At 51.9% G+C, this 16,294-nt stretch overlaps 7 protein-coding genes and 1 non-coding gene across 8 annotated transcripts; 3 read left to right on the top strand and 5 right to left on the bottom strand.

The window, feature by feature from the left end:
* Window positions 1-530: 530 nt before the first annotated feature.
* On the bottom strand, window positions 531-2,154 carry EMI2 (putative glucokinase-2; the record flags this gene model as incomplete). The annotated part of the gene is made up of 2 exons (XM_076682014.1): window positions 531-1,837; window positions 2,058-2,154. The coding sequence occupies 2 exons, from the start codon at window positions 2,152-2,154 to the stop codon at window positions 531-533; spliced, it is 1,404 nt and encodes a 467-aa protein (XP_076543971.1).
* Window positions 2,155-3,290: 1,136 nt separating this feature from the next.
* On the top strand, window positions 3,291-4,868 carry TUB1 (tubulin alpha chain; the record flags this gene model as incomplete). The annotated part of the gene is made up of 5 exons (XM_076682013.1): window positions 3,291-3,315; window positions 3,372-3,380; window positions 3,439-3,470; window positions 3,531-3,633; window positions 3,691-4,868. The coding sequence occupies 5 exons, from the start codon at window positions 3,291-3,293 to the stop codon at window positions 4,866-4,868; spliced, it is 1,347 nt and encodes a 448-aa protein (XP_076543970.1).
* Window positions 4,869-5,249: 381 nt separating this feature from the next.
* On the bottom strand, window positions 5,250-6,575 carry TRVA0_001S07932 (uncharacterized protein; the record flags this gene model as incomplete). The annotated part of the gene is made up of 1 exon (XM_076682012.1): window positions 5,250-6,575. One exon carries the CDS (start codon window positions 6,573-6,575, stop codon window positions 5,250-5,252), a length of 1,326 nt encoding a protein of 441 aa, XP_076543969.1.
* Window positions 6,576-7,092: 517 nt separating this feature from the next.
* TRVA0_001S07910 (haloacid dehalogenase superfamily protein) lies at window positions 7,093-7,887 on the top strand (the record flags this gene model as incomplete). The annotated part of the gene is made up of 2 exons (XM_076682011.1): window positions 7,093-7,106; window positions 7,164-7,887. The coding sequence occupies 2 exons, from the start codon at window positions 7,093-7,095 to the stop codon at window positions 7,885-7,887; spliced, it is 738 nt and encodes a 245-aa protein (XP_076543968.1).
* Window positions 7,888-8,145: 258 nt separating this feature from the next.
* Window positions 8,146-9,117, bottom strand: PRS3 (ribose phosphate diphosphokinase subunit PRS3; the record flags this gene model as incomplete). The annotated part of the gene is made up of 1 exon (XM_076682010.1): window positions 8,146-9,117. One exon carries the CDS (start codon window positions 9,115-9,117, stop codon window positions 8,146-8,148), a length of 972 nt encoding a protein of 323 aa, XP_076543967.1.
* A 1,248-nt stretch (window positions 9,118-10,365) lies between these two features.
* On the bottom strand, window positions 10,366-12,156 carry ETP1 (RING finger protein Etp1p; the record flags this gene model as incomplete). Its single annotated transcript, XM_076682009.1, has 1 exon — window positions 10,366-12,156. One exon carries the CDS (start codon window positions 12,154-12,156, stop codon window positions 10,366-10,368), a length of 1,791 nt encoding a protein of 596 aa, XP_076543966.1.
* A 1,270-nt stretch (window positions 12,157-13,426) lies between these two features.
* Window positions 13,427-14,435, top strand: TRVA0_001S07844. The gene has a single exon (XR_013062056.1). It is a non-coding gene; the product is annotated as an uncharacterized misc_RNA (transcript).
* Window positions 14,436-15,931, bottom strand: TRVA0_001S07822 (uncharacterized protein; the record flags this gene model as incomplete). Its single annotated transcript, XM_076682008.1, has 2 exons — window positions 14,436-15,636; window positions 15,693-15,931. 2 exons carry the CDS (start codon window positions 15,929-15,931, stop codon window positions 14,436-14,438), a joined length of 1,440 nt encoding a protein of 479 aa, XP_076543965.1.
* Window positions 15,932-16,294: the final 363 nt, after the last annotated feature.

Below are 16,294 nucleotides of genomic sequence, written 5' to 3'. Positions count from 1 at the left end.
AACAGCACATGCTTCACTGACAATGATAGTCTATTACACCGGCAACGTCTATGGTGAGGCTGAGAAGACTCCACTTAAAGCCGTAATGTAATCATTCATGCAGCAAAGTATATATGTCCAATTTACAAGCCTCTATTAGATGTGAAAAGATTGATGGAATGCAACTCCGCGAAGCGGAGCCCCCAGGAGGGTCCCCCCAACTACTATAGCAGGACAAGTGATTCGAGGGCCAGCCCTCGAGCTCCCGTAGATGGGGGCTCTGCCCCCAAACCCCCCTCAGAATCAACCAAAACCTCCGCGTAGCGGAGCCCCAGGGGGGTTTGGGGGGACTGGTCCCCCCAAGTACACCAGGGGAAGAGTGTGTATTCGAGGGCCAGCCCTCGAGCTCCCGTGGATGGGGGCTCTGCCCCCAAACCCCCGTCAGTATCAACCAAAACCTCCGCGTAGCGGAGACCCCAGGGGGGTTTGGGGGGACTGGTCCCCCCATAAGTAACGAAAAAAAACCAAAAGCTCATATATATAACAATTTTTTAAGCGACCAAAGCGCAAAGGGCTGCGCCGACGCCGGAACCGTCACGGGCGAGGCCAATGGTGATACGGTTTTCCTGATCGCCAATCTTGGTCCATCGCAGGGCCTCACGGATCATTTCTTCGTGGTGTGGGTAGAACTCTACGACCGAGCCGTCGGCGCCAATGTCAATGTTTCCCTCAAACTTCTCGAGCGCATGGGTGTGCAGAATGAGGCCGGCCAGCGGCACAGCACTGAGGTGGGCGCCCCGTCGGCCAATGGCCTTGGCAATGGCCTGGATAGCCTTTCGCTGCTCGAGAGTCGTGGCGTAGCCAAGCAGCTGTCGTACAATGCTCTCGGTTCCGAGCAGCTCCGTGGTGGTATCGCCATGGATCTTGGATGGGAAGCTCGAATCGACGGACCACGGCGTCTCGAGCGCGTTGATCGTCTTGTCAATGCGGTCGGCGGCACCAAATAGCAGACCGTCCTTCTGTAGTTCGACAAGACACAGCCGCAGCAGCTCGCCGAGGAACATGCCCGAGATTCGCTTCTCAAACATGTGGTAGCCCGGGTTAGGCGTGTGAAGATTCAACTCCTGGTCGAACCGGTTGCTTGGAATGAACTTGAGACGGTTGTCAAAGGAGCCCCATTCCGTGTTGATCACCATGATCTTGCTCGTGATCTCCGGGTGCGCGACAATGTTGAACTTTGGAATGGCCTTAATCTTCTCAGAGTATGCGCCATTGGTGCCCGTGCCGAAGATGCACCCAATCAGGGTACGACCCTCCTCAGCCTTGGTGTAGGATCGTGACATGAGCGTACCCACAGTATCATTGACAAGCGCCGCAACAAAAACGGGCAGCTTACGCTTGTTAATGGCCGATTGGAACAGCTGGCACACGTCCTTACCAACGGCATCCTTGATGTCAAAGCCCTTGGTCCATCGGATCAAAGTACCACGGTTCATGCCCGTCTGGTCCACGGGGAACGAAAAGGTGAAGCCCATTTTAAACAGGTGGTCGCCCCATTGGCAGTTCTCCTGCGAGTAGTGCTCCGAGTGGTGCTCCTTGAGGAACTCCTCGAGCCGGTCCGTCAGCCAGCCCATAAAGTCGTCGCACTTGCCCGACATGAGCTCGCGCGGTACCGGCCACTTGTTGTGTACCAGCGCATACGTCGAGTCGCCGTGGAGGTTAACCGAGCATACCCGGAAGTTGGTACCGCCCAGGTCGGCGGCCAAAAAGGTGCCCTTTTCCTTGCCCGTGGGAATCGACGTCACGTACGTCGGGATCATGGGCATACCCAGATCCGTATGGTGTCTCAACCCGTGTTCTGTCAACCCCTGTTAGTCTTTTCCATTGTCCCCATATGTCCCCTCGTGTCCCCGGGCGTCTTGGCCCCATGTCCCCAGGCGTCTCTTTTTCGTGTCCCCCGGAGAAAACAAAGGCATTTTCGGCCCGCTGTGCATTTCCGCGTGACACTCCTGCGCCCCACCGTCAATTGCCATTAGACGCCCAAAAGCCAACTAGAAAGGGTTCTCGCTGCTACTCACCAGTTGCCCAAATGAAGTGGTCGACACAGGCATTGAGCTGCTCGGGGGTCAGCTCAAACTCCTTGACGATCTGCTGCGCTCGCTCTGCTATCGACATTTTACGCGGTTTATCTACAAAAATCTAACAAGATGATTTATTCAAGTGGAGAGAGAAAGTGAAAAATAAAAGTAGGATTTCGTGACGTTATTATATACCCGCCGAGGAAAGCAGCAGCCTAGAGGAAATTATTCCGGTGGCATACGAATTAGGTTTCAGAGTTGTTCCGGAGGGCCCCCAAAAGCGGGCCCCCTCACCACCACCACGCCATGACGCAGCCAGCCACGAAGTGGGCCACAGGCCCGTTTTTAATTCCCGCGAATCACCCCAGTTCGTCTTTTCTTCCCCCCTTTAAGGGATATTCCCTCTCGTCTATGAGGTGATTTTTAAGGTTCGAATATACCGCAAAGCTTCCGGATTCTTCCAATTGCTTGCTTTATTCTTGTTTTTGCCCGTCAAAGCTACACCCTGTCTTGTTGCGTACTCGGGCCGGTTATGCATCTCCCTCCACCCCGCCGCATAAGCCGCACAGCCCACCTTACATTCGAGGGCCAGCCCTCGAGCTCCCGTAGTTGGGGGCTCTGCCCCCAAACCCCCGTAACAAAAAACCTGGCTACACTGTAACAAACTCCCAACGTAACAATCCCCCCGTAACAATGCCTCGTAACCCTCCGCGTAGCGGAGCCCCAGGGGGGTTTGGGGGGACTGGTCCCCCCAATTGCATTAGCGCTGGAGTGTATTCGAGGGCCAGCCCTCGAGCTCCCGTAGTCGGGGGCTTTGCCTCCAAACCCCCTTATCTGCCAAAACCTCCGCGTAGCGGAGCCCCAGGGGGGTTTGGGGGGACTGGTCCCCCCAATTGTACTTTACTACTTGGGAGCCCTCAAACCCCCGTAGCTCGGCTTCGCCGAGAGATTGTAGCTGTGTTGGAGATGTATCTCCGCGGAGCCCTCAGAAGGGGGGGTTGGGCGCCGCACTGGAACTAAGTAGTTGAGTTAAGTGCGACGCGTGTTGGGAGTTGCCAGGGGGACTGAGGAATGACGCGTGCGCAGGATGACGGGAGGGAGACGTGTGTTTGTGTTTGGGAGGGGGGCTGCAAAACATAAACACACCCCCCTGTTGTGGTGGAAAATACACGGTTTTCGTCGACATATTTTTCTCCCCCTTTTTTCCTCAACGACAAACAGGATACCATTACGATGAGAGAAGTTATTAGCATCAACGGTAAGAATGATACGAGTTGTGTGTGTGGAATTTTGCTAACAAAAATTTTATTCTAGTCGGCCAAGGTTCGTAGAAATGTTACAAGGGGGGGCGATTTGTAAGGAAGACTAACACGGGAGGTAGCCGGTTGTCAGATTGGTAACTCGTGCTGGGAGGTGAGTATTCTGTTCATTCGGAAAGGGAAGAGACGGTTGGCTAACTGATTGTGTGTGTAGCTTTACTGCTTGGAGCACGGCATCCAGCCAGATGGTTATCTGTCGGCAGAGAAGAAGCAGGGTCCTCGAGACGAGGGCTTCAGCACCTTCTTCTCCGAGACTGGTACGTTTTAAATCTTCAAGACTCTACTAAATGAGTTAATTGCTAACAATTTTGAAGGCTCTGGCAAGTTCGTGCCACGAACCATTTATGTCGATTTGGAGCCAAATGTCGTTGACGAGGTTCGAACCGGCGCCTACCGAAACCTTTTCCACCCGGAACAGCTCATCACGGGCAAGGAGGATGCCGCCAACAACTACGCCCGAGGTCACTACACCGTAGGCAAGGAGCTCATCGACCAGGTCATGGACCGAGTGCGACGAGTCGCCGATAACTGTAGCGGTCTCCAGGGCTTCCTGTTCACCCACTCGTTTGGTGGTGGTACCGGCTCTGGTTTCGGTGCTCTGCTGCTCGAGCGACTCTCTGTCGACTTCCCCAAGAAGTCCAAGCTCGAGTTTGCTGTTTACCCGGCTCCTCAGAACTCTACTTCCGTTGTTGAGCCGTACAACTCGGTTTTGACGACCCATACGACCCTCGAGCACTCGGACTGCACCTTCATGGTCGACAACGAGGCGATCTATGACATGTGCCGACGGTCTCTCGACATTGCGCGACCGTCGTACGAGAACCTGAACCGACTCATTGCGCAGGTGGTGTCCTCGGTGACCGCCTCGCTGCGATTCGACGGCTCGCTCAACGTCGACCTTAACGAATTCCAGACTAACCTTGTGCCATACCCGCGAATCCACTTCCCGTTGGTGACCTATGCACCCGTCATCTCCGCCGCCAAGGCCAACCACGAGGCCAACTCGGTCCAGGAGATCACCAATGCATGCTTCGAGCCCACCCACCAGATGGTCAAGTGCGACCTGCGAAACGGTAAGTACATGGCCACCTGCCTGCTCTACCGGGGTGATGTCGTCAACAAGGACGTCCAGCAGTCCGTCGCCGCCATCAAGGCCAAGAAGTCCATCCAGCTCGTCGACTGGTGCCCTACCGGCTTCAAGATCGGTATCTGCTACCAGCCGCCTCAGTACGTGCCGGGCGGTGACTTGGCCAAGGTCGACCGGGCCGTTTGCATGCTGTCCAACACCACTGCCATCGCTGAGGCGTGGTCCCGTCTCGACCACAAGTTCGACCTCATGTTCTCCAAGCGTGCCTTCGTCCACTGGTACGTCGGCGAGGGCATGGAAGAGGGCGAGTTCTCCGAGGCCCGTGAGGACCTTGCCGCCCTCGAGCGTGACTACGAGGAGGTCGGCGCCGACTCCGAGCTCGACATGGACGGCATGGAATATTAATCAAAAAAATACTTATCGGTCTAATATAATAGCGTTAATTACCCTCAATTGCCAATTGCTCTTTCCTGTGGTACTCCTGGGGGGACCAAGTCCCCCCAATCCCCCCTGAGGCTCCGCTACGCGGAGGGCTTAATTGATACTGACGGGGGTTTGGGGGCAGAGCCCTCAACTACGGGAGCTCGAGGGCTGGCCCTCGAATACACTCCAGAGCTAATGCAATTGGGGGACCAGTCCCCCCAAACCCCCCTGGGGCTCCGCTACGAGGAGGTTTTGGCTGACGGAGTACATTCGTGACCCATTGTAACGGGAGTTTTGTAACGGAAGCTCGATACTCCACGGCTAGTACTAATGGGGGATCCCTTGCTCCGCTACGTGGGAGGGTTACGCCAGGTTTTTTAAGGGATCAATTGGGCCGTCATGGCGGGAGACCCACCACCCTTCGGGTTTGTTGGTCACGTCACAGGGGTGGTGTTGGCGGAGTTCTCGCACCCGGTCGAGTTGCCAGTTTGACGCCATTGGATGGTCCTCTGTGCGCCCCACCGGCATGCCCAATTGTTTCCTGACTCGATCAGTCTGGTGGTCGTTGTGGAGCGTGCGGGGTTGACCCAGGGCGATGCTCGTGCCTATGCCGCAGTACAATTTATACGGGTCATAGCGGAACATTAGGCATTCTGGGTTTGATTGGCACTCTCGGTTGCACTCTGCAATAGAAGCATATGGCTTCGACGAGTTGAATTCCAGGACTTCGTCATTGAGGTAATAGTGGGTGGCCGCATCGCAAGTGTAGCAATACTCAACGTCCTTGGCACCGTTATCCCAGTTATACTGTGCGGACTTCTTGTCTGTGCGGAAATACGGCAGCATGAAGTCCTGGTATATATCAGCGTTAGTAATGTAAGGAGACTTACGGTTAAGCTGTGGGAACGCTTCTTCGTATCGCGAAAGCAGTTCAAATTCCCTGGGAGACACATGGTGGAGACTAATAACTTCAGCGCACCAAGAGCTGGGCTTAATGGCTAGGTTGTATATTGTCTCGCCGTTAAACTTGCCAGAAGAGACTCGGAAGTCAATACTGTGCCCAATTGTGTCGTGCAGGTACTTGGCAATCATATAGTCTCCGCAACATTCCTGTTCGGTTAGGGAAGTGAACTTCTGTACCCAGTTTGGAGATTGCTTATCGCCGAATGCGCGGTCCATGAGCCCTCGCGAGAGTACGATGCCGCTGCCTCCGTGGGCAAAAATATGGTGCATTCCGGCCACCGCTGAGCCGGTATAGATAGGGGAGTCTGGATCGAGCGTCGATAGGAAGTCGACCAAGCTGTCGGCAAACAGGTACGTATCATCATCAATCATGACGTACCAGTCGTAGTTGCGGTGGTTTTCGTATGCATGGAGCAGCATCGGCAGGTTCTTGAATTTGTCCAGCGTCCAACCGCCGTCGTCGCTTTCAAATCCAAAGTCGCTAGGAGTTGAAGGGTTTACAAACACATGGTGTCTCTGCATTACCTCGTGTTCTCGGTACTTTCTGAACTGCGGCGAGTGTTTACGGAGCTCTTCGGTGGTATTTGCCAATGCATCAATAACCCGAATTCCGCCAATAGTGTCTTCGGAGTCGGAGTATACAGCGTAGTTGCTAAACTTGCGGAACGTTGTGTAGAGATGGACCGGCATGCGCTGCCACAGAGAGCTTGACCCAGTCTTGACCATGACGAATATTTGGTCTGTGGGTAACGCTACCTGTTTTTGGTCTGAGCTCATCACAAGGTCGTTCTGTCCCTGACTTAATACCTTCCACGATCGTTGGATCAGATCATCTCCAACTCGATCTCGTCCAAATGCTGCTACGATAGCCCTGAACACCCACACCGCAATCACCGCAAGGTTGACTAAACACACCAGTTTAATCAGCCTAGATGTTCTCATTGTATACACACGCATATATTAATCCCCTATGGCGCGATAGCCATTATATACGTGCGAGTGTGAAACGGACGTCATTTAACGTGAGACCCGTGCGGCTCGCCGATCTGAAACACGTATGCGGCGGGATCTCGAAAAAACTTTGCCGCCGCACCGTTCCCCTGCGCGCGCATGCGGGGGAACCGCCCATGAAAACCCGCTGTCACTTCAACGGCCTGCAGTCATTCAGCCCATCTTTTTTTTTTTTCAATAGACGTTTAGAGTTCAGGACAAACTAACCAGAAACTACACTTCCAATATAGAAATGACTATCACCAAGTATGTGCAACCATTTTTTCTTCAAAAGAAGCGGTCACAGAGCTAACAAAAACACAGACAGATTAAGGCGTGCCTGTTCGATATGGACGGCCTGCTCATCAACTCTGAGGAAATCTACACCGAGGTCACCAACGAGGTACTCGCTGAGCACGGCATGCCCAACCTACCCTGGGAGGTCAAGGTAGAACTTCAAGGCCGACCGGGCCCAGACGCAGCTAAGAAGTTCCTCGAGTGGAGCAAGCTGCCATACACCCCCGAACAGCTGTTCGAAATCACCTCCCAGAAGCAGGCGCTCAAGTGGAAGAACACCCAGTTCATGCCAGGTGCTCTGGAGCTGCTCCAGCACCTTAAAGAGGCCGGTATTCCATTCGCTCTGGCAACCTCCTCTCACCAGCTCAACTATGAGCGAAAGACTGGACACCTGCGACACGGGTTCGATCTCTTTGGCGAACATATTGTCGTAGGCGATGATAAGCGAATCCCACATGGCCGGGGCAAGCCTCACCCGGATATCTGGCTCGTCGCCCTCGAGAGCCTCAACACCGAGCGACGGAAGCAGGGGCTGGAGGAGCTGACTCCAGACGACTGTCTTGTCTTCGAAGACGGTGTTCCTGGCGTTAGAGCCGGTCGAGCTGCTGGATGCACTGTTGTTTGGGTTCCAGACCAGCGAATTCTCAATGTTCTCGGTGGCCAGGAGACCGAGATCATTGGCAACCAGGGCGAGATCCTCTCCTCTCTTCACTTGCTTGATAAGGCCAAGTACGGCATTGAGAAGGCCTAAACCTACATTATTAGCTAACCTAATTCACTACCCTAGAACGTCTTCGAGGGCCAGCCCTAGAGCTCCCGTAGTTGGGGGCTATGCCCCCAAACCTCCGTCTTATACTGCCAAAACCTCCGCGTAGCGGAGCCCAAGGGGGGTTTGGGGGGACTGGTCCCCCCAAGTGCTACTAGGAGGAATGCGAAGCGGGGATGCAGGGGATTGGAGGAAGCCATAGTCTAGTTGAAATAAATATAAAATAAAGTCTATGATAAAGAACTACAGGGGGGCGTTTCGGAAGAGATAGGATACGGATTCGCCGTTGTGGAGACGTCGAATGGACTCGGCCAGGACGCCGGAGATGTCAACAGTGGAAAGACGTGGGCACACCAGCTCCTTCCCTTCGAGCGGGACGGTGTTGGTGCACACGACGGAATGCAGTTTGGAGCCATTGATGATATCACAGGCCCGGCCAGACAGGATGCCGTGGGTCACAATTGCAACGACTTCTCGGGCCCCATGGCCAAGCAGAGTCTCGGCGGCCTTGGCCAGAGTGCCACAAGTATCAGCCATGTCGTCAACAAGAATACAAATCTTATCGGAGACATCACCAACGAGCACCATTCGAGACACCTCGTTGGCTCGTGCCCGCTCCTTGTGGATGAGGGCGAAGTTCAGGTCGAGACGGTCGGCCAGACCTGCTGCTCGCTTGGCTCCACCGGCGTCAGGCGACACAATAATCGCGTTCTTGAAGTCAATGTTCTCGCGGATGTATCGCACGACGGACGGCTCAGCGTAGAGGTTATCGACTGGAACGTCGAAGAAACCCTGGATCTGCGAAGCATGGAGGTCCATGGTGATTACGTGGTTGCAACCTGCCGTCTGGAGCATGTTGGCCATGAGCTTGGCCGTGATAGGGGCCCGGCTCTTGTCCTTTCGGTCCTGACGGGCGTAAGGGAAGTTAGGCAGCACCGCTGTGATTCGTCGCGCCGAGGCGGTCTTACAGGCGTTGATCATGATAAGCAGCTCGACTACCCGGTCGTTGACGTCGCCAGAGCCAATCTGGGTGATGATATAGACGTCCTCGTCTCGGACTGATTCGCCGATGGTGATAGAGGTCTCCCGGTTGGAGTCCCGGAAAATATTGACCTTGCAGAGAGGCATCCCCAGTCGCTGGGCCACCAGCTCGGCCAGTCCCCGGTGGACGTCTCCGGCCAGAAGCTTAATAGAGTTTGAGCTCATGTTCGTCATTTATCCAGTTAATGGGTTATGCGACCGAGAAGAGGTGAAAAACGGCGTGGGACCGAAAAAAAAAAATTGATTGGACTCCGCATATTGTGAGACATGCCTAAATACTTCTCGGTAGTTCCACTTCATGACACTCCACTTAATAGAGGGCGGTCTTATCATATGTATTTGATCAGTATTGTGAGTGGCTACTCTAGAGATCATCTCTTGAGGTGAGGCGTGATGCATGTGGGGTCATCGATTGGATCTGGGAGATCAGCGGTTAGTTTGTAGATTGGAGCTTCTCCTATGGTAGTACAGGTACTAAGCTTTATACCAGATTGAGTACGCACATATTAACAGGTAATGCTATCGTTGGATAATATATTTTGGGCCATAACTTTATAAATGTACAAATCTCACTGTATCTTGTACCATATTGTGTTTGGAGTATACGCAGGTACCGGTACAGTACCGTTACATTCAATGAACGGCTGACTTTGACATATAGAGTATCAAACGGGCCAATATTACCGGTACCAAAGAGCTAGAATTGTCAGTGCAATTTAGAAATAAAAATTGAACAGATTTTGGTACTCTTTGTCCAATTCCAGCTGCAATGGTTTGTGAAAAATTGTTACGTATTTATGCAAATTAACCTGTACCATAGCCAGATCATTTCCAAAATAATATCCATATTACCCTATTCTATATTTAAAAATCCTGCAAATAGAGGGCCTAAACCTATATTAACTAATTCACTGCCCTAGAATGTCTCTGCCCCCAAACCCCCGTCTTATCTGCCAAAACCTCCGCGTAGCGGAGCTACAGGGGGGTTTGGGGGGACTGGTCCCCCCAATTGCATTAGCGCTGGAGTGTCTTCGAGGGCCAGCCCTCGAGCTCCCGTAGTTGGGGGTACTACCGATACAATATATCAAATTACGGGTACCTGGTACTCAATTTTTCGTTTTTTGTAAGGATATTATAGGCTCAACACAGTGCAATTAATGGTATGCTCTTTACTACTATGATAAATTGATCAAATAAAAGCGAATAACGCGCATAATAGTTCGTAGGATCCTTTCAATATAACCATACAGCCTTACGACCTATCAATTGGAGATTATAGTCAACGTGACAGACCTGCTATCGCCAATCGGCCAAGTGATACAAAGGTACAAATATCGTAACCATGAATCTCGAATATAACCGTTCATCGGAAGTCAATTACCAGAGCAAATACACATCATCAATCATAAGCTAATCATTAAATCATTTCTTCTTCTTTTTGTTCTTCTTCTTGACCACAACTTGACCCTCACGAACGTCTTCGCCAGCGTCCTTCAACTTCTCCTGCGCATCAAGATAAAACATCAAATCGTTAACCTGCTGCCTTAGCTCCTCCGTCTCCTGTGCCATTGTCGATTTGTCCGCCTCCAGCTTGTCTAGCTTGGCAATTGCGTTCTCGGACATGAGCTTTTCTGCCTTGTAGCTCTTCAAGAGCTCGCTGTACATATCCTGCAGCTTGTCCACCTTTGTTCGCGAGCTCTCGGCCCTCGACTTGAGCTGCTGCTCGCTTTCTTCATAGTCCTTCTCGCGAATCTTCGAATGCTGCAACTCCAGCCGCAGTTCGCTCATATGGCGTTGCAGCTCGTCTATCTGTGCCGTCACCTCCGAAACACGGTCCGCAGCGCTATTGACCAGCGCCTCGTAGTACATGCGTTGCGACTCAAGCTGCGAGGACAGCATTGAAGAGTAGTGCATACCAATCTCCTCGAGTTTCTCCTTGTCCACGCTACGCTTCCCGCCCGTTGAAACATCTACAGAGGAACTACTGGCTGCCCCTTGCTGGGGTAGCTCGACCAGCTTACCGTCAGACTCGGTCTGAATGAGCCGGTGCACATACTGGTCAGCAGCATAGTCCCACACACGCTGGGTCGTCACATCGAGCGAATAGCAGTGCCCGCTAGCCGTATAGTGGTCAAACGCATGCGCCTGGTCATACCGTCCGCAGCCTACGTGACCACAAATAAGGCACATCCACAGGTTGTCGCGCGACTTGCAAACAGCGCAGAGCGGAATCGCGCCAGTCAATTCAACCTTCTTTGCTTTGCTCTGGGAGTAGCGGCACACGGGGCAGGACCCATCGGCCCAGTTTTGGAGACATTGACAGTGGAAGGTGTGCTGGCACAGAATGGTGAGCAGGCCCGTGTTGGCCGTATCCATGCGCTCGAGGCACACGGGGCAGGTCGGAAGCTCTTGAAGAGGCGCCTGCGGCGGCGGGTCGGGTCGCCGCGTGAACTGGTCTTCTAAAAGGTACGGAATGTTGGTGTCATCGCTCTCTGCGCGGTGCTGGAGCTGGGTATCAAACTCAATGGCCGAAACGTACACAATATGGCACAATTCCGATTCCATCGAGTTGAACAGACGACCATTGAACTCAGAATAGAACTCCTGGGCTCCTTCTGAATCTCGAAACTTGAAAAGGACCATGAATCGGCCAGAGGCCTCTGCCTTAATCATGCGAATGTGTGACACATTGTCCTGTGTCTTTTGGCCCACGAACCCGAGCACATCAGACGGGGAAAAATAGGACGGGACTGCCAGAACGGCCAGAACCGTCTGGTCATTGACATCGTTAAGCTCGCTGCTGCCGGCTTCTGAAGACGATGCCGCATGAGCCGCATGGGGCGCACCCCCATCCTCCTGTGGGGCCGCCACGTCCCGGAACAGCCGCACGACGCCCTTACCAAGGTAGCGGCCCTTAACCGCCCCTGTATGGGACCAGCCGATGTCGGGTCCCCTGTCGTAAGACATGATTTCAATGTCGGAGAGGCGCCAGTCGTCGCTGGCGTTTAGTCTGTAGTATCCCGGCCCTACACCGGCGGTGTATGTTTCCTGGGCTACTCTGAACTCGCGGACACGTTCCCGGAAGCACGGGTCCCACTCGACGCCGCTGGCTTGTCCGGTGGGGCTGAGAAAGAGGTCCTGTTGGTCTACGACGCTACGACTCCACTGGCTATCGCTACACGACTCTAGATCTATCACGAGATGGTATCTCATAGCAAGGGTTCAGTTAGAATGCATCCTATCCCCCCTCCCTGCTGGTATTTTTTTCATACAACTCTTTCACGTTCCAACCGATTGCTCAATTGCGATGTGTTTTGCTGTTGCTATCAAGGTTGGTATCAAATCAAAGCAACCCCGCGGGCGCAGAGTTGGGTCTCCGACCCTCCCCCCAATTAATGCCCTAAAACAATCTTGAAGCTCTCATAGGTTGGCGGAAAACCTTCGCGAAGCGGAGCCCCAGGGGGGGGGGGGGGGGGGGCTGGTCCCCCCAATTGCATTAGCGCTAGAATGTTCCAGGGCCAGCCCTCGAGCTCCCGTAGCTGGGGGCCAGCCCCCAGATCCCCCGTATCTGCGTAACAAACTTTTCGTTACAAACTCTTCGGAACAAACTCCCAATTTGTAACAAAATTTGGTAACAAGCAGCCCAAAACCTCCGCGAAGCGGAGCCCCAGGGGGGTTTGGGGGGACTGGTCCCCCCAATTGCATCAGTGGTGGAGAGTATTCGAGGGCCAGCCCTCGAGCTCCCGTAGTAGGGGGCTCTGCCCCCAAACCCCCGTCAGCCAAAAACCTCCGCGTAGCGGAGCTACAGGGGGGTTTGGCGGGACTGGTCCCCCATATACACGATGTTTCCCCCTTAATTTTCTGTGACGGCTTCAGCAATCATGAAACGGGGAGGGGGCTTGCATGAAGCGACCGCGGCGCAATGTTGTTGAGCAGGGGGAGGGTGACGTCAGGCGGATTGTGCGGCTGTAACTCCAACATGGGAGGAGAATACCGCGATGGCGGTATAGTACGGGGCCATGCTGTGATAATCAGGTACCGGAGCGAGAGCTGGGTATCGGAGGTAAAACAAAGGCAATTGCATGAGTGCGGTGGGTCACGCATAGTCTGGCATGGAGGATGCTACACACATACGCACAGCGCGATACACCTGTAACGCCCGACATTCCCGACACGGGCCCGCTCAAGAATTGGAGGTTTTCTACGAAGAAGGATTTGGAGAACGAAGGGGGGAGGGCATGCCGTGGAGTGTAGTTGTTGGTTGCATCAGCCAGGGTGGGCTGGAGGGTGCGTGACTGGGCCGGTTATTATTTGTTTTCCTCGTTTGGACAGGGGGGCATCTGGAACAACATGTGCGCCCTGAGCGCAAGCAGTAAGGCACAAAGCGTTATCACGTAATGGAAAATAAAACGATCATGCCAGGATTTTTTTTTTCTGACGTACATATAAAGTACACTGGTTGTCCTCTTTTTTTATTCATACCTTCTTGCATTTTGGCCTTAGTTAAGTCTCGGGGGCCGTGGTTTCTTATTTTCCTGTAGCTAGATCGGGGGTTATCTGCAATTACACGTCCAGTGTCGAATCCTACTAGTCATTATTCCGCCGTCTTTTGTTGGTTAGCCTTTGTCACGACAGGTCATGGCAAGCAGCATGGGACAGGACTCCAAGTACTCCTGCATCGTGTGCGAGTGGTCGGAGGGCCGGCGCAAGAGCCCCTACGCTCGCTCCGAGCTGTACGATCACTTCAAATCCCCACATCACTTGACCAATTGGCAGCGCTGGCTGTACTACAGCAAGGAGCAGGACCTCGGGGGTGATTACATTGAGGACTGGCTCCAGCAGCACCAATTGCTAGCATTGCATCGTTCCGCTATAGCCAGCGTCATTCGCTAAGGGGGGTGCTTTTTTACTAACGAGTTATTTTTTTTTTGGAGAAGCTTTGCATTTTTTTTTTTAAAGTAGGGAGATTGCGGCGCCGGTAGAATATTGAAGGGCGCGTTTTTTGTGCCTCTGTGCTCTCTTCCTCACTCCTCCGCTCTTTATTGCGTGTTTTACATCGTCTCTGTTTTTTTTTGCATGTCGGGTTTTGGGTGTCTCGCTTTTTCGCAACGCTTGTCGCACCTCTAAATGGGAGAGCGGCGTCTGTTTTTACAAGTTTTATGTTTGTCTATGTGCTCTTTTTTTGTCTATATGAACTTTTAATTATCTTCAAGCTATAGGAAGCGCAAGGCAATTAAGTACCGTAGAGTTGCACGCGGCGTAATTCTTTCTAGAAGTACAGTACTTGTACTTGATATTACCTGGGCCTGGTAGAATGTACCCGCAAAAAGATAATACCATAGCTAGTGTACTGTATGCCAGAATGCCGTGACATAGGGTACCTAAATTAAGGTGCTCGTGCAGCGATACCACGACCAAGACTTTCATGCATGTGAGTTGTGTGTATGTAATTTATTTCCCGTAATACTAGCAAATAAGTGTTAAATAATAGCTTAGTTCTGGCTCTGTGATACTGCCTCCCTCTTTTCTGCTTCTTCTAGCATTAGCCTTTCCTCCTGTAGTCTCTTAGCAGACATCCAACCTCTACCCGGGATAAAAAGCCTCCGGTACTGCTTTTTCTCCCCTTCATCAAGTTTCGCCTTCAAGTCAGCACTAGTCAGAACAGGAACTGATACAGGAGAAGAAATGTTACTAAAGCATGAAAGCTTAACCGACTTCTCCATAGGAGTCAATGCTTGATTTTCGGAAGATGCGATTTTCGCTTGTACTGCGGCGGTCGCTGATGAAACCGTATCACACCTCTTGTTGCTGTTACTTATGCGTGCAGTATCATTCTCGGGTAGCTTGTTTGGCTCGTTGACAAAGTTTAGTCCTGTGACTGAAGGCGAGGATCCCAACAACTGAGAGCCTCTATGCTTTTGCCGGAACCCAATATGCTCTGGTACTGGGGCAAGCAGCTGAGATGGCTCACCTCGAATTGTTCCATCCTTCTTCGCCATGTTCAGCCTAGCATTCTCTGAGGATCCTATGTTTTCGGCACGACTGCCTTCTTTTCTTGCTAATTCCACAGACATCTTCCAGTGCTCCCGTCCTTCCTTAGTACTGAGGTCAAATGCACCATACTCTGTCCTCAAGATGCTCTTTGGGCGAAATTTTGGCCAATGACCCTTTTGATCAGAACCGAGTGGCGCGACATAGCGACTAGTCTCACTGGTCTTAGAGTGGGGAGCGGTAGTGTAGGTTTCAGGATAGCTCGAAATCGTATCGCGCAATTGATCGTTTTTCGCCGTGCTCGTGCCGTTAGGAAGCAGAGACATTGATAGAGAAATTATATCTTGGCGAATTTTATAGGCTTCGTTCCACAGCATGCCTAGACTTGCCGAGTATTTCTCTGAAGCTTGGGAGGGTTTGTCGTCCAGGCGCTTTTTCAACGAATCAATATCACCGTACAAGTCCTCTTCAAGGGATTGACAATGCTGATCCAAGTGTTTGCAGTAAGATTCTAGATATTTTTGAGTCTCGGAAATCAGATTAATTTGGGCATTGCCTTCATTATGCAATGGCTTCGAAGTCGTAATCAAATAGAACGTTAGGGCCACTTGGACAAGAAGAAGCACAATTGTAGTGAGTAAATAAATCACCAACTGGCTCATCGAATGAGTGGAAAATGTCGATAATAACGTAACCAGAGCACTAAAAAAGTTAGCATCGCAGCAAATGGCTGTAGATACCATTCGGTAATTAATTACCCAGAGAGCTGATATCGGCTCTCCTCAAGTTGTGAAATAAGTTCGACGTCTTGTAGAAGCATCTTGTTAAAATCTCGCAGAATAGGATATAAAAGTGTCGAAATGATTATTGACGTGACACCGGAAAAAACGATACCAATGAAGGAAAAGCGCTCATATGCGCCTTTCATAATTGAATTGTATGCTTTTTCAAGAAAATTACGAGTAAACAGTTGGTATGCGATGCAGTATCGTTTCATTGGAATCGAACGGTGAAGATGGCAAACTCATAGTAAACAAACATTTGCATTTTATAGAGAACAACAGTACGAGCTTGCGCATGCAACGGAAAATACGGCGTGGAACTCTCTTTGTACCTATGCTCACAAAAATATTTTGAGTCTAAAATAAACTGAGGTGGAACTTATAGCATATTGTAATTGAATCTGGTATCAACTCAGGGGTTTCCGAGGGTTCAAGAATATTACCATTTGTAACGTCTAAGAAGTACCTAGATATATTATCATGGAACGCTATTGGAGCTCTACGCCGGGCTACTGTGTGGAGTACATGGTGCGTAATGTGTTTGGGACAGTGCCACTGTGGTGCTACAGATGCTCCCA

The sequence above is a fragment of the Trichomonascus vanleenenianus genome, assembly GCF_965637985.1.
Source record: "Trichomonascus vanleenenianus strain CLIB 3782 genome assembly, contig: TRVA0_001S, whole genome shotgun sequence".
NCBI classification, from domain to species: Eukaryota; Fungi; Ascomycota; class Dipodascomycetes; order Dipodascales; family Trichomonascaceae; genus Blastobotrys; species Blastobotrys vanleenenianus.
Note: the sequence above shows the minus strand (reverse complement) of the source record. Positions and strands in the feature narration are given on the sequence as shown.